At 35.3% G+C, this 19,060-nt stretch overlaps 1 protein-coding gene across 1 annotated transcript in view; it reads left to right on the top strand.

Annotated features, from left to right (window-relative positions):
* DMD (dystrophin) overlaps positions 1-19,060 on the top strand; it is a 2,686,579-nt gene that overhangs the window by 1,044,324 nt on the left and 1,623,195 nt on the right. Inside the window, exons 31-34 of the mRNA XM_049766737.1 lie at positions 1,437-1,547; positions 3,100-3,273; positions 6,173-6,328; positions 13,719-13,889. Coding sequence (XP_049622694.1) covers positions 1,437-1,547; positions 3,100-3,273; positions 6,173-6,328; positions 13,719-13,889 — 612 coding nt within the window. The remainder of the gene's footprint in view (positions 1-1,436; positions 1,548-3,099; positions 3,274-6,172; positions 6,329-13,718; positions 13,890-19,060) is intronic.

The raw sequence follows: 19,060 nt of genomic DNA, 5'->3' as shown, positions 1-19,060 counted from the left end.
ATATGGTCCCCCGTGCCTGCCAGGAACTATTTCTGAGCAGACAGCCAGGAGTAACCCCTGAGCTTCGCCGGGTGTGGCCCAAAAACCAAAAAAAAAAAAAAAGAAGTGTTATCAATGTTTGATATATCTTATGTCCATAATTTGACTATTACCAACTTTATTTTATTTTATGAGGGAGAGTAGGCCACAACCAGTGGTACTCAGGGCTCACTTCTTGCTCTGGGCTCAGAGAACACAGCTGGTAGTGCTTGGGAAACCAGGTAGTTGCATGCAAAACAAGTGGCTTACCTGATGTACTATCTCTTTGGTCCCAGATACTTAACATCTTTAATACAGATTTACTCTATTTCTGTTGTTGAATCTTACTTTCAATAGGTACTTAAAACTATGGATATAACTACTCTATTGTCAAATATCTCTTTTAAGCATTGGCTTAATAACATTTTTCTCTCCTTGTATTTTTTAAGCACTCAGCCCCTGAAAAAAAAACTCTAGTAATTCTGAAAGGTATTGGACTTAAAACTTTGTTGAAAATCATGTGTGTATTCTAAATAAATAGACTTGTAACTATTTCCCATATTGACAATTGTATAAGAAGCTGAAATTTAAAAATATCAATTTTCTTCAGGTTGATGTATATTTCAAATAAAAATAAACTCAATTTGTATGCTTTTAGATCTTTAAGTGGTTTTTAAAATCTGGGAGCAAAGTACATACATCATTTTTTGTGGATTAGATCTTTTTATACAATATTACTAGTTTTAATAATCTAACCATGATATCTGGAAAGTTTGATGTTAGCTTTTATAAGAAGGGTTTTTAAAAGAAGATTGTTTATTAAACTTGGTTATTAAAACCAAATCTTGCATCTCTTCTATAATAAACTTGCCTTAACTGACATATATATTAAATTATTTGAGTTATCAGTTAAAATATCAATAATAAATGATTGATAAAATGGTGCCAGAAAATTGTTCAGTACCAATTCTCAAAACAGATTGGAAATACATAACTGATTTTATTTAGGATTTTTATAACAAAAGTAATGATCTTTACTGAATATATTTACTTATTGTATAACGTTCCCCAAATTTAATTGTGCCATTTACTCTGTTAAGAGAAGCAGAATAATAATATGAACAAAAATTCATTTTCAAATTTTTGGGGGATTTGGGGTCACACTTGACAGTGTTCAGGCATTATTCCTGGCTTGTCCTCAGAGATCAATTCTGATAGGGTTTGGGAGACATATGGTACTGAAAATTAAACCCTGGATAACTACATGCAAGGTAAGTACCTAATTGCTATATTATCTTTCCAGTCCCTACTGGCCCCTCATTCTTAAAACTCTGCCAACATGTGTGTATTGTTCTTTGTCGTCATTTGTAGAGATAATTGGTAAGTCATTTGCTAAGATAATATGATTCTCCCAACAGAAAATCCAGTCGGACTTGACAAGTCATGAGATCAGTTTAGAAGAAATGAAGAAGCATAACCAAGGAAAGGAGGCTTCACAAAGGATATTATCTCAGATTGAAGTGACACAGGTATATCTTCAAGACTTAACTTTTTTGACATAGCTACAAATCTTTGTATATGTTAAAAAAAACACAGAATGATCAGACTCATGTGTGGGATATGAAATACTACAGTAGTATTTGGGACCAGAACAAGAACATAGCAGAGAAGGCATTTGCCTTGCATGCCACCAATCCAGATTTGATCCCTGGAATCCTATATGGTCCCCAAACCTTCCAACAGTGATTCCAAAGTACAAAACCAGGAGTAACCACTGAACACTGCTAGGCGTGGCTCAGGGGAACATATGGGATGCCTAGGTCAGACCTGGGGTTGGCCGCATGCAAGGCAAAAACCCTGTCTGCTGTGTTATTGCTCTGGCTTCTAAGAAAAAGTTGGAAGTTATTTTAGTTCCTTTAAAGTTCCTTTAATTAGAAGCTTGCCACTCGTTGGAAGTGGGGTTCAGGGAAGGCCCATCATGACAATGAGAGAGGAAAGTGGTCATTCTGGATGTGGACTGGGACCTGAAAGGAGATAAAGTGGTATGCATGATAAGCCTCTTAATAACAGTATTGTAAATCAAGACATAACGGGGTAGGGGGGAGGAAATAAAAAGAATAAGCATTTACCTTAGAGGCAGGCTGGGGGACCAGGATGAAAGTGAAGACATTGTTGTAGAGAAGTGGACATTGGTGAGGGAATTGGGGTGCTGAAACATTGTACACTTGAAACTCAGCCATGAATATTATATAACTTTATAATACACAGTGATTCATTAAAATTTTTATAAGTTACTTAGCAAAATCTGGATAAAACCTACAGTATGATTACTATGACTTCAATGTTAAAGAAGTTACACAAATTTTGTGGCTTTAGATTGCTTTGTGTACTGCTAACAAATGTTATAATGTACTACAATCTGGGGACTTGAGAAACAAGTAATTGTGCATGGATTTTGTTTAATTTTTCTTAATGCTCATTGGCTAAAAATTCAAAATTAAGGTGCCAGCAAGAGGATTTCTTCTGAGAATTCTGTTTATGGGTGATTGTCTTCCCACTGTAACTTTTACATTGTCCTCTTTCTTTGCATCTTTGATCTCAGAATAAAAAGTAAATAAAATATAAAACTTACAGTATGATACATAAATCATATAGTCTGCAGGGAGTTTATTTTGGGAGAATTTGGACTGTCCCTGGACATGTTTAGGGCTCTTCTTAGCTCTTCCCTTAGGATGTTCCCTGGAAATACTCAGAAAACACATGTAATGCCAGGGATTTCACATAGGCTGCTGCCACTGTTGGCATGCAATGACATTGCCTTATCTTGTGTACTATCTCTTTGGCCACTTGGAATTAATTTTAATTAGACTAGGCAATTATCTTTTGTTTGGTACCATGATTAAGTAAAATTACTAAATAAGTCCTTTCCAATGTGTATATTTACTAAAATAAGGGAAATTGTTGTTTATAAAGAAAATTCTACTGTCATCATAAATAAAGGAGAATATCAAACGAAAATATGACTGTTTTTTTATTAGTAAGGCAAAATTTAATCAGTGCTGTCCTGCATTTTCATTGCAGAAACAATTTCAAGAGGTTTCCTTCAAGTTTCGCTTATTCCATAAGCCAGCTAATTTTGAGCAGCGTCTAAAGGAAAGTAAGCTGATTTTAGATGAGGTGAAAACACACTTGCCTGCTTTGGAAACCAAGAGTGTGGAACAGGAAGTAGTCCAGTCACAATTAAATCATTGTGTGGTATGTATTTCAAATGACAAACAAGTATAGATACCTTGACTTTGCTCATTAAGAATTATTTGATGGGGCCGGGCGGTGGCGCTAGAGGTAAGGTGCCTGCCTTGCCTGCGCTAGCCTAGGATGGACCGCAGTTCGATCCCCCGACATTCCATATAGTCCCCCAAGCCAGGAGCAACTTCTGAGCGCATAGCCAGGAGTAACCCCTGAGCGTCACCGAGTGTGGCCCAAAAACCAAAAAAAAAAAAAAAAAAAAAAGAATTATTTGATGATCCATTTTGATAAAAGGAAAGAAGTAATGGTGTTTTTGAGTAGTTCAGGAATTAGATCACCCCTGGTAGTGGTCACTGTTTGCTTCTGACATTGTGTTCAAAGATCATTGTTTATGGGATCATATGTAGCTCCAGAGATCAGACCCAGGTCAGGTGAATGCAAAGTAGGTACCCATTGTATTATGTCTTTAACCCAAAAAGAAAAAAAATATGTTTTAGATTAACTCTAATGCAAATATCATATAAAGTTGAGAATAATTATTAAAACCCTTTTGTATTAAAAAAACAAAACAATGTTTTCTTTGTTTGAATTTATGTTATCTGGGATATATTTTGGGGACACATATTTATTTGAATGCATTTGTAAAATAGTAACTAATAACTAAAATAATAACTTTAGTAACTATTACAGAAATTATGAAAGTTACTAGTCAATACCATGGGAACATAGCCTTAAGTTTCAAAAGAATTGAAAACAAATTGACCCAACTATGCATCTAGGAGTAAAGATTTTCCTTTACAAGACTTTTCTTTACAGATCTGTTTATATGTATATATATATAAATATATATATATATATATATGTACAAGTTTATTGATGATTTAGTTTCAGTCACACAATGCCCAACACCCATCCCTTCACCAGTAGAGATATCCCAACACCAATGTCCCAAGTTTCCCTTCTGTCCCTCTCCCTACCTGGCTCTCTACCAGACAGTTTTCTTTTTTTTCCTTTTAGACACTGTGGTTCGCAATATTGTTACTGAAAGGGAATCAAGCCCATCATTTTTATTGCCTTTTAGCACCTGGTACTTATCCAGAGTGAACATTTCCAACACTCATGGTCATAGTGGTCCCAAAGAGAGTACAAATAAGGGTCAGGACTTGTCCATGGGAGGAAGCTTGCCACAAATATCAGGTGAAAGCAGTTAGAGTAGAGAAGGGACAACTATGCTCATACTTTTATGTCTTAATTTCTGTTATATATGTGTGTGCATATGATTATTGTCTATAAGTGGATTTCCCATCAATAATTTTATTTTTCTTTTGTTTCTCTTGTGGGCAGGCTTCCAAGTAGAAATCTGGAGGCTTGCGTGCCCATGGGGGATTTTCAGCCATCCATGCTAGTGGTTCAGTATGGGACCAGAGGAAATGATGCATCTTGGGTCATGTGACTCCTGGGATATCTCAGGAATCCTGTAAATTGCTGAATATGCAGTCTGTGATGTTTCAGGACCCCTTTTTCAGAGAGCTAAACTGAGCTTGATTACATATGTAATATGTAATATACATATGTAATAGTATGTAATATGTAATATACTTCCTATAATTTTCTGGTCATGTATAATTTTTGCATACTAAACAAGTTTTAATAGCCTAAACCAGAGATGACAGGGATAAAACCTAGGTTTGCTGCTTGCAAAGAAACACCATGCATGATTTTAATTTTTAAATAGACCTTTTATGCAGGCCTTGTTTCATTGTAATTCTAAAACTCATGTACTAGGGGCCGGGGTGATAATGCAGCAGTTGGGCATTTCTCTTGCACGCAGCTGACTCAGGACAGACCTTTGTTTGATCCCTGGCATGCCAGGAGCGATTTGTGAGTGCATAGCATGAGTAACCACTGAGTGTCAACAGGTGTAGCCCCCAAACAAAAAACCAAAAAGAAAGAAAAAGCGAAAACAAAAAAAAAAGAAAAAGAATAAAAAAAATCTCATGTACTGATTGTGAACACAACTTTCTCTCTTAGATGTAATTGAATAATTATTTGTTGGTCAGACTTGCCATGGAGAGAATTAAGACAACTATGTATGTATTATTATTTATAACACTATATAGAAACATACACAGGCATTTATGTAAATTGTATGCATGCATGCTCAGCATACATAGACACATATAGATCTTTCAGGAAAGTAGTTATGACTTGTTGATGCTTTATAAAGTGTATATTTTTGTGAAGATATATTTTGTTTGTAGTTGTGCTATATGATTTCAGTATCACACCTCTTTCTATATTAAAGTCACCATTCTTAGTAACACAATTTACCCTAATTTAACTATTTTTAATTATTTTCTCTCTATAAAACATATATTTAAATCATGATCTCAACATTAGAAGAGTTATCACCACTAAAAATAAGGATCACAGAAGTAACAGTTAATATCTCCTTTTGGTCTACGTCAAATTTCTAGTGACTCAGATGTGATATGACCCATAGTAGACACCAGAATATAGCTGGTGAATGAATAAAAAATAAAAAATTTCTAAGCTCACAGCTGGGGGTCAGTCTAATACTTATAGTTGAAGTTATATATATATATATATATATAATTAGAAATAATCTTTGTAAGTATGTATTGAGGAACTTAATGTAGATGTTACATACTCTACCTTGATGACATACACTGGGGGAAGACTTGCTACAAAATATGCATGCATTTCTCTATAAATATAATGAGGTCCAGATAAATCAAGAGCAAATGTCAACACTAGGTCTGGATCGCAGATAGAGAACACTGTTTCATAAAAATTGGAAATATTGAATAGCAATTATGATATATCTAAAACTCTCCTATTGTGTAAATTGGCTTAATGTTGTGTTTTGTTTTATATTTTAATGTAGAATTTGTATAAAAGTCTGAGTGAAGTGAAGTCTGAAGTGGAAATGGTGATCAAAACTGGACGTCAAATTGTCCAGAAGAAACAAACAGAAAACCCTAAAGAGCTTGATGACAGGATAACTGCTTTGAAATTACATTATAATGAGCTAGGAGCAAAGGTAAGTACATGTGTACTGAAACTCAAAATGGTGGCTAGTGTCTCTTTATAATCTGTAAGGCAAGAAACAGCAGCTATGTACAATTACTGTTTTTAGAAAAAAAAAGTCTGGCCAATTTCTTGGATGCATAGGTAAGTAACAGATGAGGAAAGACTCTCATGTGCAACTTTTATTTAAAAAATAGTGGTGAGTGGAGCAGGAGTGGTAGCACAAGCAGTAAGACATCTGCCTTGCCTGTGCTAGTCTAGGAGAGACCACGTTTGATCCCCCAGCATCCCATATGGTCCCCCAAGATAGGAGCGATTTCTGAGCGCATAGCCCCTGAGTGTCACCAGGTGTGCCCCCCCCCAAAACAAAAACAAAAACAAAAAACAAACAAAAATGTAGTGAGGACCTTCTTTCCAGTATTCATCAGAAGATATGTAAGGGGGTTAGAAAAGTAGTACAGCCAGTAGGGCATTTGTCTTGTATGTTGCCAATACATAGTTTGAGCATACTTGAAAACTTCCAGGAATTATCCCTGAACACAGAGTCAGGAGTAAGTCCTAAGCATTGCTAGGTATCATTCAAACCAAAAGAAATTGAAGAAAAAATAAGTGTATGACCAGTGAAACTTTTTTGGTGGAATATAATTCAAGCCACACTGGCTTCAATCAGTGTTTACACCTAGATAGGCACATAGCAGTGCTAAAGTGATCACATCCAGTTCTGTGTTCAAACCAGGGTGCACTAAATGCAAGGCAAGGAAAGACATTTTCTTTGGCCCCTGTACTGTATCCCTAGCCCTTCTCAAGATTTTTAAGCAGTTTTGGGTCCAAAGATTACAGTGGGTTAGGTATAGGTTGAATGTGACTGACTTGGGGTCAGGGAGGATATTGAATGCTCAGATCCTAGAATGCTCAGGTCTTCTCTTTGATTCTGTGCTCAGGGCTGGGGAAACATATAGAATGTTGTGCACTAAACCCAGTTGTAAGCCAAGTACAAGGTATGCATCTTACATGGCCCATACTATCTGCTAGAGCATATCATATGGGTTACTCTAAACTTACTTTTTAAAATTCTATAAGTACAGTTATGCCTACTTGAATACTAATAAATCTCATACACTAATATATCTATTTATATTTAGGCAATTTGGAGTTGCGAATCTCTGCATACATGACTGGAGGTGAAACAGACTTGTTGCATTACACAGCCTGTTTCCCTGTATTTTCTAAACTATCTGACTAATCATGTAGAGTGGGCAGCTAATCAAGTTCAATAGCTATGAATTTTTATATTTCACTCTTGATCAAGGCCTGTGAGAAAGCCAATCACACTGACAATACTTCACACAGCTGCCCATCTCCTCTTCCTAAAATCATAGAATGCGGACCATTGTCCCCCTCAAATCAAATATTACATTACATATAAATTAAGAAATTTGATGCTTAAAATAATTTAAAAATAAAAACAATGTAATAAAAAAGAGAAAATGAATTTATGACATAAAAACCGGCACAATTTGTATAGTGATATTTACTTTAATTCACTTCTACGAAAAATTTTATACTCATAAAATATTTAAATTATGGGAAATATTATTAATTTTTTGTAGAAAAATTATGATAATTCAGTGTGGGAGAGTATAGGGATTACTGTGCTTGTCTTGCCTGCATCCAACCTCAGTTAAAATTCCTGGCATCATGTGTTCCCCTGAATATTCTGGAAGTATTCCCTCAACACAGAATTGGGAGGAGGCCAAGGGTATCACTAAGGTAACCCAAAACAACAAAAACAATAAAGGTTAAAATCATATTATGCAGATTAAAAGTCTAAGAGTATGTTGTTGATAATTGAATGTTAAACTTAAATTCATTCTAATAAATGACTTAATGGCTTCTTATTAATCATTGCAATTTCAAGTAGGTTAAATAAATTCCTTTACATGAGGACTTATTTGGGGATGGTATCTGCCATTCTGATGCTAAATGTGAAATGTGGAAGCCTAAATAATCCCTTATGGCCTATGAAAGAAAAAAAGTATATGTTTTGATTTTATTTGGACTTAAAGAGCTATATTGTGACAAAGGGGGAAGAATAAGTTTATTTTTATGGTCCTTTCATTTTATACAAATACATTTTCTAGTTTGAAAAGTAACCATGTACAGGCATATATCTAGTAGTTTACCCTAAAAATAGGTGGAGGGTTGTGTTTAGAAGCAAACTGTCACTGAGAGAGCATGAGTTTTAACTTAAAATGGAAATCTAAAAATTTATATTATTTGTTATTATTCATTTTATATGTTGTAAAAACTTTAAAAAAATTAGAAAAATGTAGACTTTTCAGTTTGCTTTTATGAATTATTGTTTATGCCTTTACTTTTATTTGAAAAATCTCTACCAAAACTTTGTCTTTGAAAGACTAAATTTGATAGATCCTATTTAGAGAATAAATTACTTAAATTTCAAGCAATAATAGTAACATAAGAAAATGATTAGTGCCTAAAGTTGATTTATAATAAGTAGTGAATGACCCTTTTGAATTTGTAAAACCCTATTTATTCCAGGAAATAAATTTCTGCTTGTTTTATCTTTACTTTAAACATTGGGAACTTAGTAATAGAATTGCAGCTGGGGCAGAAGCAATAGTGCAGTGGTAAGGCATTTGCTTTGCACACGACTGACCCAGATTGGACCTTGGTTCAATCCCCAGCATCCCATTTGGTCCCTGAGCCAGGAGCGATTTCTGAGCACAGAGCCAGGAGTAACCACTGAGCATCACTGGGTGTGTCTCCCCGCAGAAAGAAAGAAAGAAAGAAAGAAGGAAGGAAGGAAGGAAGGAAGGAAGGAAGGAAGGAAGGAAGGAAGGAAGGAAGGAAGGAAGGAAGGAAGGAAGGAAGGAAGGAAGGAAGGAAGGAAGGAAGGAAGGAAGGAAGGAAGGAAGGAAGGAAGGAAGGAAGGAAGGAAGGAAGGAAGGAAGGGAAAGAGAAAGGAGGGAGAGATAGAGAGAGAAAGAAAGGAAGGAAGGAAGGAAGGAAGAAAAGAATTTCAGCAAATTGAAAAAGATTCCTAAAAACATTCTATAATTTATTATTATTTTTGTTTGTTTTTTGGGTCACACCTGGCAGCGCTCAGTGGTTACTCCTGGCTCTATGCTCAGAAATCGTTCCTGGCAGGCTCAGGGGACCATATGGGATGCCAGGATTCAAACCACCAACCTTCTGCATGCAAGGCAAATGCCTTACCTCCATGCTATCTCTCCAGCCCCAACATTCTTTAATTGAATAGCATGATAGACTATGCCAAAATATAGAGCAAATAATTTCTTGCGAAATATTTAGAAACATTAATAATTAAGGGAATATGCAAAAATACCATCTTTTTTTGTTTTGTTTTGGGTCATACCCAGTAGCACTCAGGGATTACTCCTGGCTCTGAACTCAGAAATTGCTCCTGGCAGCCATGGGGGAACACATGGGATGCTGGGATTTGAACCACCATCTGTCCTGAATAGGCTTCGTGCAAGGAAAATGCCAAAACCGCTATGCTATCTCACCGACCTGCAAAAATATCATCTTATGTATACATTTGCCTTAAGTCATGCATTTCTTCCCTAAACAATCAGGCATTTAAAGCTTCTGAGCATTCAACAACTATGGTTTTATTTGATAAAAAAAAAACAACAAAGGAAACAGGACATATGCATCATATGTTACTCTTTTCATATAATCTATTTTAGACATAGTTAAAATTTATATGGCCATACTTGCTTCAATTCAGAATGTTTTTTAAAGTATTTATTACTTTTCTTAAGTTACTATTATAAAAGAATGCAGACTATGTAGCCAGATGAACAAATTTTATTTCTCACTGTCCTAGGGGTTGGAGTATTCAAGATAATATTTGCCCACTTGGTTCCCAGTAAGGACTCTACTCCTAATTTAACCACAGCTGCCTTCTACCTGCATTCACATTGGAGGGCCAGAAGCACTTAGTTCTGTATGATTAGAATTCTCTGAAGACCTCTTTAGCATTTAAAGATCCTATATCTAAATGCTTTCACAGTGGGAAAGCTGGGATTGAGTATACTAATCTGGGAGTATAGTTTATATGATAAACTATAAATATAGTATAGTTTATACTACTTATTTTTACATAGTGTCATTTTATTGGTTGGCTTTAATATACCACCAACTTAGCTTAATGTTTCAGTAAGCAAAAATCAAAGGCTCATATCTAAATTTATTTAATTGTGTTAACATTTATTATATCTGGCACTTTGGATATAGTAATGGAATACCTTGCATGACTTCTTTATGATTATTTTGTTACCATAATGTGCATCAAGAACAGTGTTGCATTCACCTCAGATTTCATTTGTAAGCATTCATGAACAATAACTGCTAAAGTTTTGTACTGCAGGTGGCACTCTTTTAAATGTAGCCTTTCCAAGAAAATATATACAATTCAATTTTCCTTAAGATGGCAGTGTCTCCTATTTTATTAAAATATTTTTAGCTAGGTATAAACAGAACAGAATAAATCGAAATCAATATTGCATTATCTCACAGAAGATAGAATTTCTTTGAAATATTGAATATGGATTTTTTCCTACTAATAGTGCATAGAAAAATAACTATGAATAGAAAGATACCATAAGGTGTGCTTTTTTCCCCTCCCACATGCAAATAAAATCCTTGCAGTTGGAAGGCAGATGCTTTTCCTTCCCTGAAGGGAAAAAATAGAAGGGAAAAATCCATTAAAATAATTGAATTTGCAGCCTCAGCAGCAGGCAAACATTTTTCTAAAAGTAACACACCTCAATTAAGAGAAATAATAAATTTTGTTGGGTGTTTGGATTCCCTATCTAAATTTCAGAACATTTATATCGGTCATAGTTTATAATTCTTTTTTAAAATTGCTTTTCAGTTTGGGGGGCACATATGGTTGTGCTCAGAGGCTGTGAAGCTAGAATTTGAGCTGTGGTTAAAGATATATAGTGCAAGTGTCTAAACTCTAGTACTTTGTCGTAGCCCCATATTAAATTATTTAATCACATCACATATTCAATCCTAGTAGTTTTATACTTATGTGAAGACTCTTGCTTTGGTTATATAAATGCATCCATACATGCATGCTGCATGGAGATAAATATATCAACTAGAATATACTGTATACAGCAGATTGTAAGCCTATTTTTTGATAAATACTTTTCTGAGAACAAATAATAACTTTAGTTGGACTTGTTTCTTTCTATAAAAAAACCTGGCCATAAATTTTATTTATATATATCATAGAGATATTATTCATAATCACATCTGGTTTGTATGTCCACAGCATGACCAACACATCTATACTTGTATTTATGGTTATTTTTCATCTGTAAACTTTTTCCTTGTAGTAGGGACTAATCTGGACTTTACTTTCCAGCCTTATTAAAATAAATCATTTTTGAAGTAGTCACCTGTAAAATAGTAAAGAAATTCAAGGTTTTCCAGAGTACATTTAGGAAGATTTTCCTGAATCAGGCCTGCAGAGACATAATGGTAATGAATGAAGTGCATGTTGTCCACTATTTACTCTAATCGTAGTCCAGTGTGATAGATTATCACCGTGTGATGGTTGTGTAAATGGAGGAAAATCAAGTGTTCTCCCCAAGGTCATCTTTCACTTTGGGAGGTAACTGAGTAGCACTTACCCTAACAAGTTGTATGTGGCCACTGGTGAGCAAGTTTCCATTGGATACTCTAATTCCCCATCTCCTTTGCCTTTAGAAGATTGTCAAATCACATAAATAAAAAAGAAACTGATTTGGGGGGACAAAAATTGGTGATGCTTGGGAGATACTCTTGACTCTAAGCTCAGGGGTCATTTCTGACAGATATGGAGAACCATGTGGGATGCCAGGGATCAAACCCAGGTGGGCCAAATGCAAAGCAAGTACCCTACTTGCTGTGCTGTCACTTAAGCCCCCAAACTGATTTTTAAGAGATCAGATTATTTTATGTAATGCAAAAGTTCCTAAATGCATTTGTCCTATTACTCCCTTGGCATATGTTCATTAGGTAACCCCCCGGAAAATGCTTTCTTTAACCAAATTTTCCCCACTTATAACTAGGACTATCAATGCCCTGCTCCAGATTATTCACTTTGGGAAATCTGTTAAAATTTCTCCTCATTATATTCTCTGTTGTATCAAAAATAATGGCTTAATATTTTTATTTGTCATTAAAAACACTCACTTAGTAAAAATTTGCTTTGTTACAAGAATTGTGATGAATATAAGAAGAATAACCTCTAAGTTGTATAAATAGGACCAGGAAGGTCATAGAAGAGGCAGGGCCCTGGCCTTACAGGAAGCTGATCCTGGTTCAGTCAAGACACCATGTGCAGTCCCCTAATCACCACCAGGAGTAAATCCTCAGCATAGTCAGTTAGAAGTACTTAGCAAAATGGGATGTGGCCAGCCTCCCCCAATAAAACCAGGATGAGTAAAATTTGCCCATTAAAAATGATCTGGCTTATGATTTTGAGGTGACTACTATTACAAAGTTATTCTAACATTTTCTTAAACCAATTAAAGAATGTACAAATTACCAAAATATAGGTGTATCTAGAATATTTTCATTATTTGAGTGAGAATGTGGATGGTTTTTAGTTTGAGCTTCTTGATTTTAAGCATTAGGAAGAGCTGGTACAGTATCCAATTCTTGTTTAGCTGTTCATTTCCAACTATCATTATCCTAGAGGTCTCTCCTCTGCCCAAACATATCCACTCTCTTTGATTTTTTTTAATTAAAAGAGGGAAGAATGTGTTTTAGCATTAATATTTTTGGCCACCAGGGGATGGCAAAACTATGTTTGATGAAGAAGTGACCTATTCTTTGTATTAAAGTCAGACAGTTTAAAGATACAATGGTAGTAAAATAAATATTTCTTTAGTGTTATGAGAATATTCTTGCCTCCAGAGAAAAATAGCATTCTTTCCCCAATTTTATTTCCTGCTAACACGATCAAGCCTCATTTATACAGAGTAGTTCGTAAAATTTCTTTCCTTAGGTTTGACAGATGACTGACGCTTTTTCTCAAAAAAGCAAGTCTTATGGTTAGTTTTATTTGAACCATTCTATTTATTAAAAATCTGACAATAAATGATATTGACATGTTAGGAAAAAAAAGAATAATTCTACCAGGTACTATCTTTTGGAAAAAGAATTTCACCCGCTTCAGTCAATGTTTATTCGATGCTAATATACAGATGATGTTTTTTTCATCCAAAATATTTTGATAAAATAAGGAGGAGATGGCTATTTTACAATCAGAACAGTAGGAAATTTCTCATTAATTGTCTATAACCTAATCTGAATTGAAAAAGTAATGCAAATTGCATTTCATTTTCTTTCTGTAGGTAACAGAAAGAAAGCAACAGTTGGAGAAATGCTTGAAATTGTCCCGAAAGATGCGAAAGGAAATGAATGCCTTAACGGAATGGCTGGCAGCTACAGATATGGAATTGACGAAGAGATCAGCGGTAGAAGGAATGCCTAGCAATTTAGAGTCCGAGGTTGCCTGGGGAAAGGTAAAATCTCTGTCATTGAATGTTATTTTAAAATACACAAAACCCACAGTAATAAGATTTTATAGGAAATGATTAATGTACAGTCACAAAGGACAGAAATATTTCTTCATTTTCCTTTGCCTAACACATTCATCAATAGTTTAATTTTTATGATTCCTGATCAGAATAAAGCCACTGGGTAATCTCCCTAATCCTTCTTTAGAATTTCCTAGGAGCATACTTTAATCAGAGTTGTTCAAGAGATGGGATTTTGTTTGCTAGATCATTCTATTTCTGTTTTGAGTTTGGGGCCATATACAGTGGTGCTCAGACTTTACTCCTGGCTCTGAACTCAGGAATCACTCGTGGCTGGCTGGCGATGGTGGGAGGGGGCAGGTGGGGGTGAGATTTCTAGCAAGAAATTGAACCAAGGTCAGTAGTGCACAGTGCATGTGCCTTCCTCACAGTACTATCTTCACTGACACTATTGGTTAGTTTTTTTTAAGATATCCCAGATGGACTTTATAACCACAAAAAAGAGCAAGCACACAGAGACTGTAAACTTTTAGGCTGGAGAGGACCAACAACATCTGCATGTTGCTAATGGCACAAAGCCTTCATGCTCACACATACATACACATTTGCACAAATATGTATATGTGCAGGTTCAAGTACAGACAGTTTCTGTCTAGCCATTATAATTTTGTCACTGATGGATAGAAGGCCTACCTAAAGATTTGGCTAATAAATCCATGCAGTTTCTCTGACAGCCAGAAAGACAAGTATTGCCCTCTAGAATTTCAGGCCAAGGAACTCATAGATTAAGAGTTTTTCAAATTTGGCTTATTTCAAGATTATTTTAAAGTCTGTTAAGAACAAAGAATGGTTGATGATAATAACATATTTTATTTCTAGACTTTGGCTAAACTATTAAACCATATATTTATTTATTCATTTTTTTTGTTTTTGTGTTTGGGCTGTGATGCTCAGGGGTTACTCCTGGCTATGTGCTCAGAAATCGCTCCTGGATTGGGAGACCATATGGGATGCCAGATATCGAGCTGAGGTCTGTCCTGATAAGCCGCGTGCAAGAAAATGCCCTAGCACTATGCTATCACTTTGGCCCCACTATTTAGCCACTTATAAGAAATTAATTTGACTGTGCCATTCTCCTACCCCATTTTTTTAATTCACAAAAAACTTGTGTATATAAAGAGATTATGGATCCAATTCAGGGCATCACACTTTGTGACATGCACTCTCTTTCCACTCAACCATGTTCCTGGACTCGTGCTTTATTCTAGTGCAGTAAGGCTGTGAAGATTATCCATTTACTGGTTTAATTATGTTATGTTAAATATTCTACAGTGAGGGCCAGAGATTTTTACAGTAAACAACTAAGGCACTTGCTTTGTGTGTAGCCAATCTGAGTTCAAAAGCAACATATTGTATCCAGGAGTTATCACTGAACCAGAGCACAGCTGCGTGATATCCAAAAGCAAAACAATAACAGAATAAGTAAAGAAAGATCTAACAGTGTCCAACAGTAAAGCCTAAAGAAAAAAATTTACTTATACATATTCAAAGTACAAATATATATAAAGTATTGCTACATTTTTTTCACATAATCATTAGTAAATAAGTGTTCCCATTCAGAATCTATTTAATGTTTGAGATAAAATATTATGCTGTATTTATTCATTATCATCATGCATGGTATGAGATTTTATGTATGTGACTGGGTACAGAGATATGAAGTTATATTGGTCTTATTCTTTTTCTTCTGCCTTAAGCAAACATTTATGTGTTATTTTGTTAAAAACCAAATGGTACTCACTGCCATTAGGTACACAGACTGAGCTACAGTAAAAAGAATTCTTTTTTATTTTTATTTTATTCAAATAGTTGTGATCCACAGAGTCCTTCGTAGTTGAATTTCAGATATATAATGAGTCAGGGCCCTTCCCACCGTAACTGTCAACCTCCCTTCACCAATGAATCCAGAGTGCATCCTATATACCACTACCATTTGTCCCCTGGCCTGACAACATAATATGCCCATTACGTTTAGATTGTTAAAGTTAGGTCCCTTGATTCTATTATTGTTGACTTTTCTTGGATATTTAGTTTTGTCCTTATTTTTTCCCTACCAGTGCATCTGAGACAACTTGGCCTTTTGTCCCAGAGCCTTTCTTTATTCCTCTCTTATTACTTTTATAGAAAAATGTGGAAATATGTGATAAACAATGTAATTCATGTCCAAGGTTCTATGAAAAAGGCAGGAACCCCTATTTAAAAAATAAGAAATTATAAAAAAAAGAAAATAATGTGTGTAATAGGTTTTTTTTGTAGTACTTGTTGTTGGGTTTTTTTGCATATGCATAGCAAAAGATGGGGGAAAATAGAAAGAAAAAATCTTTGTTCTAAAAACAGGAAGACCCTGCCCATAAAGCATCCTGCCATAGGACCAACAATGAGCTCCAAGCATACTAAGTTTTCTAACCACAAAGTCTTTCTTTGTGGTCCCAATAAAAGTTCTCAATCATGCTTGTCACTGTCAGGATTCTGTAGTTAGAGATTCTGTTGTTGTTTTTTTTTTTTTTTTTTTACAGATTCTATGATTAAAAACAATCTTGTGGCTCAAAAAATATAGAGATTTTAACTTTTCTTTTTTTTCTTCATGTTAACTAGTTTTTTCTGGCTTGGGGAGATATCTTTGTTTCATGGTATTCTTTTAGGAATTAGGACTTATTTGCTACTTTTTTCTGTAGTTGTCGGATATTTGTATTCCCTGGTAAAGTTTTCTCACCACCACTTACCTATCTCATCCAGGAAAGTTGATGCAGCAATAATCAGTTTTAGTATTGTAAAATGAAATATCTGTGTAATTTTGTTCATATTTTATTTGCCAGAACTTAATCATGTGATTAGATGGAGTTGTGTGGAGGGCAACAAACCATGGTCTCTGGGTAGTAAAATAATGAATAGGCTTATGCTAAAGTGAAGAAGTAACTTCTTTATGAGAGATATACTAGTTTTACCCAGAATTCTACAAACTCTGCTTTTGACATCATAGGACAAAAAAAATGCAGGAAAAAGCCTAGATACCCTCGTTTTTATTAAAAACTGTTCTTTTATTCGGGGGAGGGCACATTCAGTGGTGCTAAGGTGTTACTCCTGGCTCTGCTCTCAGAACTCACTCCTGGCTCCTGGCTCGGGGACCAGATGGGATCACTGGAAACAAAACTCTGTCCGTCCTAGGTCAGCTGCATGCAAGGCAAACACCCTACCGCTGTGCTAACACTGTGGCCCAAAACCTGATCTTTATAAGATTATTTATGATATAATTTCATGTCCACAGTGTTCTGACATCACAAGATTGTAGACTTTCCTTGGCAAAAGTCCCTTGCTCCTTTGCTATCCACATCCAAAGTCCCCCTTGGTAAACTCAGTCCTAGAGGCTAATTTCCAGGTTCTGATCTTTTTTTTAGTTCCCTTACTAAGTTCTATATATTCCACATATATTTATCACTCTTCTTTTGACTTATATCATCAAGGTGACCATGCAGAGGCAAATTACATGATTTCAGTAATCTCTCTGTGTGTACATGCATGAGAGACAGTGTTGATTATTCTTACTGTAATTACATATAAACAAGCAAAATTTACCAGCAAAAGTTTGAAATACATTGAAATGTGGATGGGTCAGCTCAGAGTAGATGTAAAGGGTTTTTGAAAAACATTCAGATTTCTGTTCTTTCCTGAATACCAGGGAAATTTATTAGACTGTTCAGACCTAATACAGTGAATGTTTCCCTTTCTTTGATCCACTATAATCCAGTGCCACAAATGAGTGTCAGTGCAGGCTTGCATGAAGGAAAAACTGCTCATCATTCTGGAGGTTAAAAATCTTAGATGTGTTTAAAAAAACAACCTTGGATGATATTTTCAGCAGCACAATTTCTTAAGGTTTCTCATCCTCTGGATTACTGCTGTCTACTGTGTCTTCCTCTAGGCTTTTTCCTTGTACACATTTGTGTCCAAATTTCTCTTCTTAACAGTCACCAGTCATGCTGGATAAAGGGTTGCCCTAAGGACCTGACTGTAAATTAGTTACCTCTTTCAGTCTCCTATCTCCAAATCTAGTCACATTTTGAGGAAGAGTGCTCGGGACAGCATATAAATTTCAGGTGACACAGTCCAGCCCCTCACACTGTGATAGTTCTATAAATACAAAGTGAAAAGTTATCAAAATGGTGCCCAAAAGAGATGACCTTCACATGAAAAGAATTTGAAAGAAGTCTATCTTTTTTTGAAGTCACTTTGTTGAACCATTAGAAGTTTGTCATAAATAAAACTAGAATGCCAAAATCCCCCTAAAGTTATTGCATAATTCACCACAGGAAATATTTTTACAGTGGCCTTGTCATGTACTCATGAAACCACCAAAAATAATAGCCTACAAAGGATTCTCCATGATCCTTGTTGTAGCTATTAGAAGACTTGAGAAAGCAGAATGTGTGTATGTGTGTGTGTGTGTGTGTGTGTGTGTGTGTGTGTGTGTGTGTGTGTGTAGGTTCAAGCTTGCCTACACAACTGTTTGCATGGATACTAAGGTGCAATGTTCATTTGAAATGAAAAATTTATAAATATCTAGCCTTTCTGATACTTATGTAATAATCATTGTCTGGGTGCTAGAAATCATAAGCAGCTAATGATATATTTTAAGAATACTCAGTGGCAAAGCGAGGTTTAAACATATACACACATTGAGCCAATTTTTATTAACGCCTCAGGAAGCCTCTGCCACTACAAAATCACAGTCATATAATAAAAATGATCTATATATGTCTATATATAAAACAGCCACTATTGTTAAAATTAGAGTCCTAATCTTTTTATATAAAAAGAATGAAATGCTCACATGATCTTTTGAATCCTTAGTATATTGTCTTTTAGATCTTTCCTTCCTCCCTTTCTCCCTCTTTCTTCTTCCCTCTTTCTCCCTCTTTCTTCTTCCCTCCCTTCTTTCCTCCCTCCCTCCCTCCTTCCCTTCCTTCCTGTCCCTATCTTCCTCCCTCATCTTTTTGCTTTCTTTTTCTTTCATCTTTCTTCTTCCTTCCTTCTTTACTTTTTTCTTTCTCTTCTTTCTTTTTCTCTTTTCCTTCCTTTTCTTTTTCTTTCTTTCTTTC

The sequence above is a fragment of the Suncus etruscus genome, chromosome X, assembly GCF_024139225.1.
Source record: "Suncus etruscus isolate mSunEtr1 chromosome X, mSunEtr1.pri.cur, whole genome shotgun sequence".
NCBI lineage: Eukaryota > Metazoa > Chordata > Mammalia > Eulipotyphla > Soricidae > Suncus > Suncus etruscus.
This window is presented reverse-complemented; position numbering and strand designations above follow the sequence as displayed.